General features: G+C 34.8%; 1 protein-coding gene across 1 annotated transcript; it reads right to left on the bottom strand.

The window, feature by feature from the left end:
* Positions 1-1,814: 1,814 nt before the first annotated feature.
* Positions 1,815-8,821, bottom strand: LOC101894328 (DNA topoisomerase 1). Its single transcript, XM_059122062.1, has 5 exons — positions 8,150-8,821; positions 5,505-6,634; positions 5,186-5,436; positions 4,931-5,124; positions 1,815-3,685 (listed from the first exon to the last, which is right to left on the bottom strand). The coding sequence occupies exons 1-5, from the start codon at positions 8,785-8,787 to the stop codon at positions 3,583-3,585; spliced, it is 2,316 nt and encodes a 771-aa protein (XP_058978045.1). The 5' UTR covers positions 8,788-8,821; the 3' UTR covers positions 1,815-3,582.
* Between the last annotated feature and the right edge of the window lie 2,830 nt (positions 8,822-11,651).

Below are 11,651 nucleotides of genomic sequence, written 5' to 3'. Positions count from 1 at the left end.
CTGTGTACCATGGTAGAAAAATACAGGTAGATGCATCAACGCTTGGGAACATTAATATGTTTTTTTGTTTTTTCAAATATAAGTAGATTTTTATGTGTTTTCTTATACGACGTCATTCGGAGGTTATTATAATACGCATTTTCACAATTTTTACAAATTTAAATAATTTTTCATTCAACATTTTTTATTCCAAAATTGGTTTGACAGTTCATTGTCCCAGCTGCTGTGTCGATGCGTCTACCTATATTCTTCTACCATGCTGTGTATTTTGTACACAAATGAGTATAAGAATGAAGGAAGAGGCAACAAGCCGAATGTATAGAATGCGGAAGAGGCAACGCGCCGCAACAGCTGTTTGTTCAAAGACTAATCGAAGGGGAGAGTGTCAAAGAGGAAGCCATTTACAGTACACACAACAATGCTAACATTCAAAATTTAATTGGTGTCGGATTTGGAGGAGGTTTGTCAGTTTATGGTGAAATGAGAAGAGGCTGGGAAAATTGGAATTTACAAACCTCAGGCATTCAAAAATACAATGTTGGGCATCTTCACGACTGCCACATGCATCGCAAACATCTTTATCAACTGCTCCAATGCGATGTAGAAACACCTTGTCATGAGATTAAGCAACCATCAACCTATTTATTAATTTTGTTAATTTTGTATTCTTCGAGGATAGGTTCAGTTTGAGGTACTAGGGACGTGCAAAAACATTTTCGCAAATTTGGAAAAAGTTTTTCTAATGGTTGTTGAAATTTAAGTTAATTCCTCGTTCCAGTGATTGGCAATTTTGTGTTTAATCATCATTAGAGCCTCATTAGGCGTGAGCTCAGAGCTAACAGGGGCGCCAAATTCAGCATCTTGTTTTGCAAGATAGTCAACCTCTTCATTGAAAGAGATACCACGATGCCCAGGATTACATATGACATGACAATGTTGAAAATCTGAATCTTGTAGAATGTTGTGGAATTCTTCATCCAAAAAGTTGTCCGAGTTATCAGTAGCCAAAGCCTTGCAGGCAGCAAAACTGTCTGTAGAAAGGAAACATTTATCTTTTCTGTCTTCCACCGCAATCTGAGAGCCTTTTTAAGGGCAAAAAACTCACCAAAGGTGGATGAGGTTTTAAAGCCAATATTGAAAACAAATCTTTGTTTCTTGAAGATGTTGTAGATTCCCCAACCATTGTTTTATTTGCGACGCATCGGTCAGACAACTGCCCTGTGGGATAGCATTTGTGACAGTAACTTGATTATTTCCAAGTTTAAGAAACCTTTTTGAAAAGAAGTTGATTCAATTGGAGATTTGTTGGTTCAGGCTGGACTAACAGTTCTGGAACAGACCAATCTTTCCAGTTCGGGAACAGAGCAAAATACAACACTATAACATTTGACATTATAATATATAAATATTGCTATAAACTTGGCGGTAGCTACAATGCAATGTTTTAGATCTTCAATCATAGTTGAAAATTGCTTAAAAAGAGGGTTGAATTAGCCACAAAAAAAAAAAAATTACAACACGACTTTCCCTTTGTGATACCGACCAACTATTTGTAAATTAAAATTACTGAAAGTTTGGGTCATTGCCGATGAAAAATTTTAAAAACAATGGCTCTGTTTTTTTTTTTTTCAAATATAATTGGTTGGTAATAGCGTTCACATTTATTTTCATTAAGAAAAAAAAAAATAAAAATTACCAGACGTATTTTTGTTCTCAAAAAATCTTATTTTTATTGAAATACGTTTGGTTTTTTTGAAATAAGTCAATATGTGTTAATTATATTATTATATAATTATATTATGAATATGGATGTGTTTGTTTTGTGTATATGGATAAGATAATCTGAATTAATTCAAATTATTATTTTTTTTTTTTTTATTAAAATATCAGTAGTTGTATCACTTAAAAATATAAAAGAAAATTAAAAGAAAAAATATTTTTTCTAATTCTTATATATTTTGTTGTTGTTTTTTTGTTTTCATATATATAAAGTTGTGGCTTTATTCTAACTCTAATGCTTAATAATTGTGGTTTGTTGCAAAGAGAGAACATTATGTTTTTGTTTTCATCACTTTTCCTACCAAAAAGAAAATAGTTTAAAGTTGAAATATATTCAAAATAATAAACAAAGGCAAAAAATTGATACTAAATTGCGTATAAGGGATGGTTGGGGGGTGGGTGGTGGGGAAAAGTTGATTGGTTTATAATTTCATATATTTTGTGTGTTTTAAGCACAAACTAAATTTTTATTTAAATAATATAGGTAGGTAGGTAGGTATTTAAATGGGGAGGGAGGATCATAAACATAAGAATTTTTTCATATTTTTTAGTTTTTCCATTAAAAAAATAATTGCACAGTGTATGATTTTTAGATGAAAGTAAGGAAAATAATACAAATAATTAAATATTAAAGAAGAAAAAAAAAAACTTAAAATGTAAAAAATGAAGAAAAAAATTAAAACTAAACTCTTTATAATTTCTTAAAGCATTCAATTGGGAGTTGAAAGAGAATATATAAATTTGTTGGATTTTATCTGTTCTTGTCTTGTAATTGGTTAGGGAGGGGGTCCCGTTCAAAAGTTATTGCAAGTTTTCATTTTAACTAAATTACTTATGCACAAAAAATGTTTCAATAAAATTGTTTAAAATTATAATTAATATTTATATATAACTTATAGTTAAAGGATCATAATCAATTTATCTTGATTAATATTTTTTAACAAGATCTTTTTATGTATGACATAATTTTATGAACTTGTTACCGTTTTGCTGCATGTAATGTTCTAAAAATGTTTAAATAAAATTAAACTATAAATATAAATTAAAATAACTTTGCCATAAGAATATTTCTCTGTGTTTGGGGGATGTGTGTGGTGGTTAAGAAACCTCATATGTGGTTTCAATATTTCGAAAATAAACCTATAGCAAAGAAGCAAAATAACTTGAATTATTTTATAGCAAAAACTGTATGTGTGTGTGTTTGGGGGGGACACAAAACAAAGATATGCAATTTGCATAACCAACGTAATTTCTTATAAAACATTTTCATAGTTATTACAATTTTCTTTAGAAATGTTGAAATAGTTCCACAACTATTTCCAAATAATTTGCTAAGAATCTGACACAACTCATCATCTAATCAAAATAACTGAATTAGAATCGAATAAAAACTTAATTTTTTCAAATATTCATCAAAATTCAGTTTGAAAACAAAACATAAATGTCTTGTTTTTCTATAACTATATGATGTTGAACACTATAATTATCTTTCATTTTGGATTGTTAAATTCTTCATAAAATCATAATAATATTGACCTTTTCAATAAATATTTTTTTTTTTTTGTTTGTTTTGAGTTGAAGGTTGTGTTTCTTTTTTACACCATACTGGTATGTATAGTATTGCATGTAACCTACTTTTGTTGTTATTTTTTTGGGTGGGCTTTCTCTTTGTTTTGCTTGAGAAGGGATTATTCATATTTGTTTACTATTTATATATACGACTTATATATAAAACATTTTAATTTGATGTTAGCTGCATAGTTGCTGCATATCGTCTTCTTTTTCTCTTCTACTAACTTGGATTTAGAAGCGATAGTTTTCATCAGCCATGTGAATAGCCCACATGAATTTGTTCCGTTGTGTTTTGTTAAAGATTTTCTCAATTGGAACTTTATTCTTCTTGCACCTAGAATTGGATAAAAACATGATAAACGTTAAAATACTTCCGTATATGGAAAACAGCAAAAATAAATTTAATCGATTATGACTTTTTCACAAAGTAACCTTTTAAAAAAACGACTCTATAATGAAACAAGTTTCTACAACATAAACGCATACAGGGTGAGATGAAAAAACTGCAACCAACTTCAGACTCTGTCATTTATAAGCTACTTGTCCGACAGCAGTTATTCCAGTGACAGCTCATTATATTGTTTACAAGCGTACAAAAGCATTTTGGTGAGAATTTTCCAGAAAAAAGTTATTCGTGATGGAATTAATGTGTGGTAGTGTGATTTCTTTATATTTGGCTTGGAAAACCACAAGTGGCTATCGTTAGAACACTCCAGCATTTAAATGTGAATAAATCTTTTTTGTCTCGTACCATCGCTCGTTACCGTGATACTGGTAGCCCGACGTCAAGGAAGTAGACTGAAGAAAACAGCAACATCAGCAGGAATGGTTCGAAATCTAAAGAAGCGACTTGATCGAAAAATGGTTCGTGAGCTGAACATATCGCAATATTCCATTCGGCAAATATGGAAAAATGAGCTCGGGGTAAAGCCATTGAAATTCCAAAAGTGCAACAACCTACACCTCCAAGAAGAAACTACACCAGAACTCAAGCACCGGCTATGGTGATGGTGTGGGCTGCCATAACTGCAGATGGTCGCTCTCCGCTCGTATTAATCGACCGTAGCATCAGAATAAATGCCGAATGTAATCTCGAAAATATTCTAGAGGGTGTATTAAAGCCTTTTGCACGAACACATTTTGACCGCAGACCTTAGACATTCCAGCAAGACTCAGCACCATCGCACTCAACACGCGCCACCCAAGAATGGTTACAAAATTGGGGTTCCTCGCTTCATTTCCAGCGCACAATGGCCACCAAAATCTCCGGATGATACCAATCCTTTGGAGTATTGTGTCTGGAGTATTTTTGAAAGCAAGTTTGGTTGGAATGGCCCAAAATACCGCAGAACATTATTCGGGCAGCGTATGACGATTTCATTGGCTATAATTCGTGCCAAAGATGACCAATTCGAACAAATCTAAAGTTACTCTAAAATTTGATGCTACTTCCGACATTTTTTGCTTTTATTCAACAAAATTAAAAAAAATGTAAAAATTATGGCGTTTGACTTTGTTGCAGTTTTTTTATCTCACCCTATAGAAATATCTTTCCACAAAGGATATTTTAACCACTTACCAAGCCACCGAAATACGTGGATCCAAATAATTCAATTTGGACGTGCCCAAAGCAATTGTTTTATTTTCATCTCTGTCAGTCTCTTGTAACTCCATTTTCTTTAGTTGTTCCTTAAGGCGTTCAATTTGTTTGAACTTCTTGTCGGCAATGACTCTCTCTCGGACCGAACCTTTTCTAGCAGCTCTCTTAAGGTCCTGTGGAAATTACAAAGCATACATTTATATTTTGGATATGTATTTGTTTTCTCTGTCTTACCTCATATTCATTTTCGGCATCATCCAATTGTTCACGTTTTTGTCTGATTTTCTCTTTGAGATTTTCCATGGATTTTTCGTGGCTCTTGGGCACGGAACGTTGATGGTTACATAGGATAGCCACAGCACGGTTAGCTCGATTGTAGGCCAATAGTTTTTCAGGTATGGTCATGTCGTCTTGTGTCAACAGATCCAATTGATTTTGTAATGTAACTGAAGCATTGTAGGTACGGAACACTTTGGCAGTGAGACCTATAAATGAAAAATGGAAAGGAAAATATTAATACTTTATCTTAGATACACAAAATCATGTTTGTTACCTTCCATAAGTTCCTTCAAATGTTCATTTAGCACTTGTGTATTTAGACGATCAAACAAATCGTCACCAGTTTTCTTGTTCTCCATAAAAAGTTCCAGATTTTTAAACACTCGCTTTTCCACCTCAACCTCATTGTAGTAGCGTATAGAATCCTTACCCAGGAAATCAAAGACCACCACATTCTCTTTGCCATTCAATTCTTTGTGCAGTGTTACGTGTTCCACACGCAATGAACAACAACCCACTGTGTCGGCTTGATCTTCATCCTTTTCGTTACCTGCTCTCAGAGCCAATTTATCTATGAAATACAAAGCGACGGCACGTTGCCTAACACGCATTTCCTTCGATTTCCATTCGTTGCGATATGTTTCACGGATTGTATCAATTGATTTAGCCAAGCGTCTGGCAGTCTCATATTTAATGTGATCCTTTTCTCCCTTTAATTTGGATGATGGATTCAACATAATATATTTCACTTGACCCTGAACATTCTCTGTCCAAGATGCCAACCAAGTGACAGTGTTGTTGTGTATAACTTCTCTCCAACGATGACCAGGAGGTGGCTGGGGTATTTTGGAATCTTTGCCACAATTAATTGACACATCTTCGGCTTGGATACGACGCTTAATCATACCCATTTTAGGATGTTCACCACGACCTCTAAACAGACCAGGAGGTTCCAGACGGAAATTACCAATCTTCTCCTTGTGTCCATCGATAATACAAATACCATATTCCTTGACAAGGGCCTCATTTTCTTCCTTTTTCTTTAGTTTTTCTTCCTTAGTGGCGTTCTTGCGTTTTTCCGATTCAGCCAAGAAGAATCTGTGCATTTCTTCAAAGTTGCACTTATCAAAATCTTTAATGATATCCTTTTCCTCTTTAGTCATCGTTTTGCGGAAGTCCTTGAAGAAGTTGTCGTTGAATATTTTCTTTGTGCAGTAGTCATGATTCAACATCTTGGCGTAAAATGTGGCGGCCTCTTCAGTTTCTTCGCTCAACTCCAATGGTCTGCCATCATAGTAGAAACGTACATTTTTCGGCAAACGTTCATAGGGAGGGGCAAAAACTGGACCCTTGTGTTCCAATGTATTCCATTTGACACCATCTTCACGCTTTTCTTCTTCCCACCTAGGAGGGAGAGATTTAGAAGATGAAGTAGTAAGGGATTTTGTTTTAGTTAATTTATTATCAGGAGTGGTTCGTTTCTTTGTTTGTTTCAAGACCTTTTTACTGGCAGCAGCCTTGGTAGCCTTGGTAGCATAAGTTTGGCCGAAAAGCGACGAGGAGAAGGGGAGACCACATGCAAGCCCACCTCTGGCAGAGGGGAATAATCTTAATTCTCTTTCAAAAAATATTGCCAAATCTTTTAGCTTTATTGTTTGATTTATTCGAGATAAATTCATTGCAGTAAATGCAATTGTTTTTGCCATATTTCATTGCAAAAACAGGGAGAAGAAAATTTAAATGCATTACGCAAATTTACCGTGTATAATATCAACTAAATGATGTGCATAACCTAACATTTGGGTATAGTTGTCAAAAACATCTGACTTATTCGTTGTGTGTATAAGGCATTCAAATGAATTGATAACACACAAAAAACAGCTGTAATTCATAGTTCGGGCACAGAAAATTGCATTGGTAAAAAAAACTGATTTTGGCGAGAAAATACAAAATCCGTTACAGTTGAGTAGTTTATCTCCCCTCAGTAAATAAATTTAATTTACCGTTCATGAAATTTACCCACTACAATAAACATTCAAGCTGAATTGATAACATAAATATCAACAGCCATATGACCCTATACAGCTGCAAATCAAAATTCACGCACAGAATATTAATAAAATGATATATACCCTCCCTCTGAAGCCATATGGCTGAGGGTATAAAAATTAATTTTTGGTGGGGTAATAGGTAACATTCAAGTATTTATAGGATTTTCCGTGCGACATTAACAAAAACATTCAAACCAAATTGATACCATAAGAATGAACAGATGTAACGTAAACATAACCTAACAATTAAGGTGCAAGAATCACCAGCTCGAAGGTTTTATATGCAGGAGGTGCCTTTAACTTTTAAGATTGGGAAATGAAATAGTCGTTAACAATTATTTTTTCATTCCTTTTTGAGGCTCAGCAATGTGCCAAATAATTCTTTGGAGTGGAGTAGAGCTATATCTTTGGATGGAATGGCAAATTTTGTGTGTTGGATAATATAATTTGTAATTTCCAATTTTCAAATTTAGTAGTAAACATTTGGCAATGTTTTGGTAAACTAAAGGAAATAACATGGACCGTTAAGAGTTTTTTTTGGCATCCTGACACTAAAATGTAAAGGAAATGAGTTTTTGCTTAATCACTGTTTTAACACTACTGATTTCATGCATTTATGACTTTTATGAAGGTGAGCCGTCGTAACTTTTAAATTCATAGAATTATTCATGAGTAGAATTGGACTGAAGATAAATACGAGAGAAAACAGCATTTTTTCGTATTCTTTTCCAAAAACACGGATTTTTGTTTATGAACTATTGTGGGTGTAAATCCCACAAGTAGCTAGTATTTTTCGTGGTCTGATCACTACTTGGCTCTGCAAGCTTTTTTCGATCACAGTAGTCATTATTAGAAACATAAAACTTACCATCTCCAAACTTCTTCCTCTTCTTCAGCTTTCTTTTCTTTTTTGACACGTTTTGTGGGTGAAGCGGTTTCAGTTTTCACGCTAGCCGTTGGAGCAGCAGTCTTTTTAGATTTCTTGGGTTTAACTTCGGTGTAGTCGTCTTCTTCTTCCTTGACACGTTTCTTTTTCTTTTCCTTGGACTTTTCTTTTTTGGGTTTTTTACGTGCCAACAATGGAACATCTTCATCATCCTCATCTTCTTCGGCTTTGATTTTACGCTTAGCCAGAGGAATGTCTTCTTCGTCATCTTCTTCCTCTTGAATCACTTGATGTTGTTGTTTGGATTTACGTGCTGCCAATGGCATATCCTCATCATCATCTTCATCCTCGTTATTGTCATCATAGTTTTGTTCTTGTGATTCATCTTGATCCATTTCTTGAGAATCGTCTTCATTATAGCTGGCCTCTTCTTTGGCCACAAATGCCGGTTCATCCTCTTTGAACTGGGACATGGAATAATCACATGAACTAGCTTGTGATACATCAAAAGGAGCATTCATTTCATAATGTTCCTTTTGGTAGCCATTGTTGTAGCTACTATCTAGGGGATCTTGGCTAAACATTTCCTGTTTAACTTCTTCCTTTTTGATAGGTTTCATGATTGTGATTGTTATACGTTTCGTGTTTGATATCTTGTTCATGTTTAACTTCTTCCATTTTAATGTCGGCCAGAACATTATTGAAACCATTTTCTTGTGGCTGCGAGAGCGGTTCTGGCTTAATGAAACCATCGCCATCGTGTTTCGAAGAAGATTTCGACGATGAAGAAGAACTGGAATGTTTATGCTTCGATGATGAGGATGATGAGGAGGAGGAGCTTTTGTGGTGGCGATCTTTATCCTTGTCCCTGGAAGAACTAGACGACGAAGAAGATTTGTGATGGCGGTCTTTGTCTTTACTCGATGAACTGCTCGAACTGCTGCCTTCTTTGCGATCTTTGTCACGTCTCTCCTTATCCTTGGAGGAACTTTTGTGTCCCGACGATGAGGATGATGAAGATGATTTGTGTTTATCGCGATCACTGCTGCTGCGTTCCTTGTCTTTTTCGCGATCTTTGTCACGATGACTGGATTTAGATGAGGAGCTGCTGCTGTGTTTTTCATCGCGTTCCTTATCGCGATGTTTATCTTTGCCACTGCTCGAGCTGGATGAGGAGCTGTGCTTCTCTTTATCACTGCAAAGTGCGTAGAATATATAAAACAAATTTAATATTAAATTTTTTATGATACTTTTTTATTTCAATATTATGTGTGAATGATTCATTAATAAAAATATGATTAGAATGCATATCAAAATAAATAGCATTATTTTTTTACTTACCGGCTACTGCTTTTGTGACTGCTAGATGAAGAACTCTTGTGACGATCCCTGTCCTTATCCTTATCACGATGTTTGTCTTTGCTTGACTGACTTATGTTTACTGCTGCTACTGCTATGTCCATTGCTCATGCCATTTACATGCACCTCGGCAGTGCCCCCATTTTGTGCCGGTGGCTGCTAAAGTTAACGAAACAGAAAAAAAATACCAATTCGATTATGATGATTCATGCTTAATCACACACTTTACTAATAAAAATCAGATAAGTTGTATAAAAACGAACGGCTATTCTCTTACAAGCTAATAAGTAACAATATGACTAAACACAAAGGCGTAAAATATGCCTTTAAACCGGTTTCGATCTCCCAATGAAATGGTCATTTTCAGGATCAATGACATTTGAGAGCGGGTCATGTTTCAAATTTTTCAAAAGCATGTATGGGAGCTTTCATTTCCGCTTTGTTGTTACGATAATATGTGAAGACTTCAAGATTTAAAATTTGTATAGTAAATAAATCAGTTTTTCCTGTCATAAATTGGGGAGAAAAGTAAACATTGGAGATCAGTGCCACATCTTGAATAAGTATCCTTGGAGAACCAGAGAAATAACTCATCCTCATATAGGAGAAACATAAACCACCCCTATCCTATATGATGTACAGCAGCAGAAATACCAATACGATATCCTCTAAACTTTGTTAAACAGGAAACCAAATATCAAATTGCAAATTGTCTTCCACAGGAGTGAGAACGAGAGAAAAAGAGAACATTTGGGGTGTAATAACACGTCATGGGCTAGCGAGAAACGATGCAGCCACAAAGCAAAAAAGTGTCTGTGTGTACATGCATGGCAACAAACCAGCTGTATTATAGCCAAACACACACGTGTTTCTTCAATGTTTCATGTCGGATCAAACAAAAACACGTTGTCATTAATTGTCCAACAACCAGTTTAATGATCGCTGCCATCATCATCTAAGCACCACCTTGGTTAGGGGTAAAAAGCAGCAACTATCAACGATTGTTTTGGAATGCATTTTTTTGGCAACGTGAAACTATATAAATTTAAACTATCACGTGCTTTAACCAAAATACTTTTTTTGCTTTGCTATAAATAAAAAGAAATGTGTGTGTGTGTGCGAGAGAGAGGGTGGGAGGGTGAGATTAACATGAAAACGTAACAAAAATAATGCTCTCCAATAAATTTTTTTTTTTTGTGAGAGGGTGTAATGTGGGCTAGTCAGCAAAAGTTGAAGAGATTTAAATACCTATACCCATGGGGTATTTTCAAAAAAAAAATTAAACGACAAAGCTCAAAAAAGCATTGTCGAAACGTGAAAACACGTTTCAATTTTTTGGAAATAAATAAAATATAAATTAATTAAATTTAATATTAAATTAATAATAAATAAAGGGTGAATTTTTCAGAGCTTCAGAAAAATCAGGAAATCTTTATTTGAATTGACAGTTCAGTCCATATTATGTATTTAATATTTGAAGGTTGTTTCCTGCAAATGTTGGCAGCGATTGCGCCTGAATGTTGGTATACTCTTTCAAACATTTCGGCCGGTATCTTACGGATAAATGCTTCACTGTTGTCCTCCAATGCGTCAATTGCAATGGACTCGTCTTTATAGAAATGAGTTTTAACATAGCCACACAAAAAGTAGTCAAAAGGCGAACATGCAATAAAATATTCACCAAATATTCGCAAAACTTGAAACCACATGTTGCAAATTAAGCTCTCACATTAGCGTTCACAGCTTACGTTATGATCCGCAGCATCTTTGTAGAAGTACGGTCCAATAATGTTCATCAGCCCATGAACCCCTTTAAACTGTGGCTTTGCAGGATGCATTGTTTGTTTTTAAAATTTTTTTGAATGGTCTTTACTCGAAAATTTACAATTCTCCTCACTTACGTAACCATTGAGGCACTTCCTTGACGTCCAGCGCACAATAGCCACCAAAATCTCCGGATACCAATCCATTGGACTATTGTGTCTGGAGTATTTTGGAAAGCAAGGTTGGCACTAAAAAATATCAAGGTGTCGATCACCTTAAGCAAGCGCTTCGCCGGGAATGGTCCAAAATACCGCAGAGCAACAATTGGGCAGCGTGTGACGGTTTCATTGGCGGTTTGAAG

This window comes from Musca domestica, unplaced genomic scaffold (genome assembly GCF_030504385.1).
Source record: "Musca domestica strain aabys unplaced genomic scaffold, Musca_domestica.polishedcontigs.V.1.1 2, whole genome shotgun sequence".
NCBI classification, from domain to species: Eukaryota; Metazoa; Arthropoda; class Insecta; order Diptera; family Muscidae; genus Musca; species Musca domestica.
The sequence above is the reverse complement of the archived record's forward strand: the minus strand, read 5'-3'. Positions and strand labels throughout refer to the sequence as shown.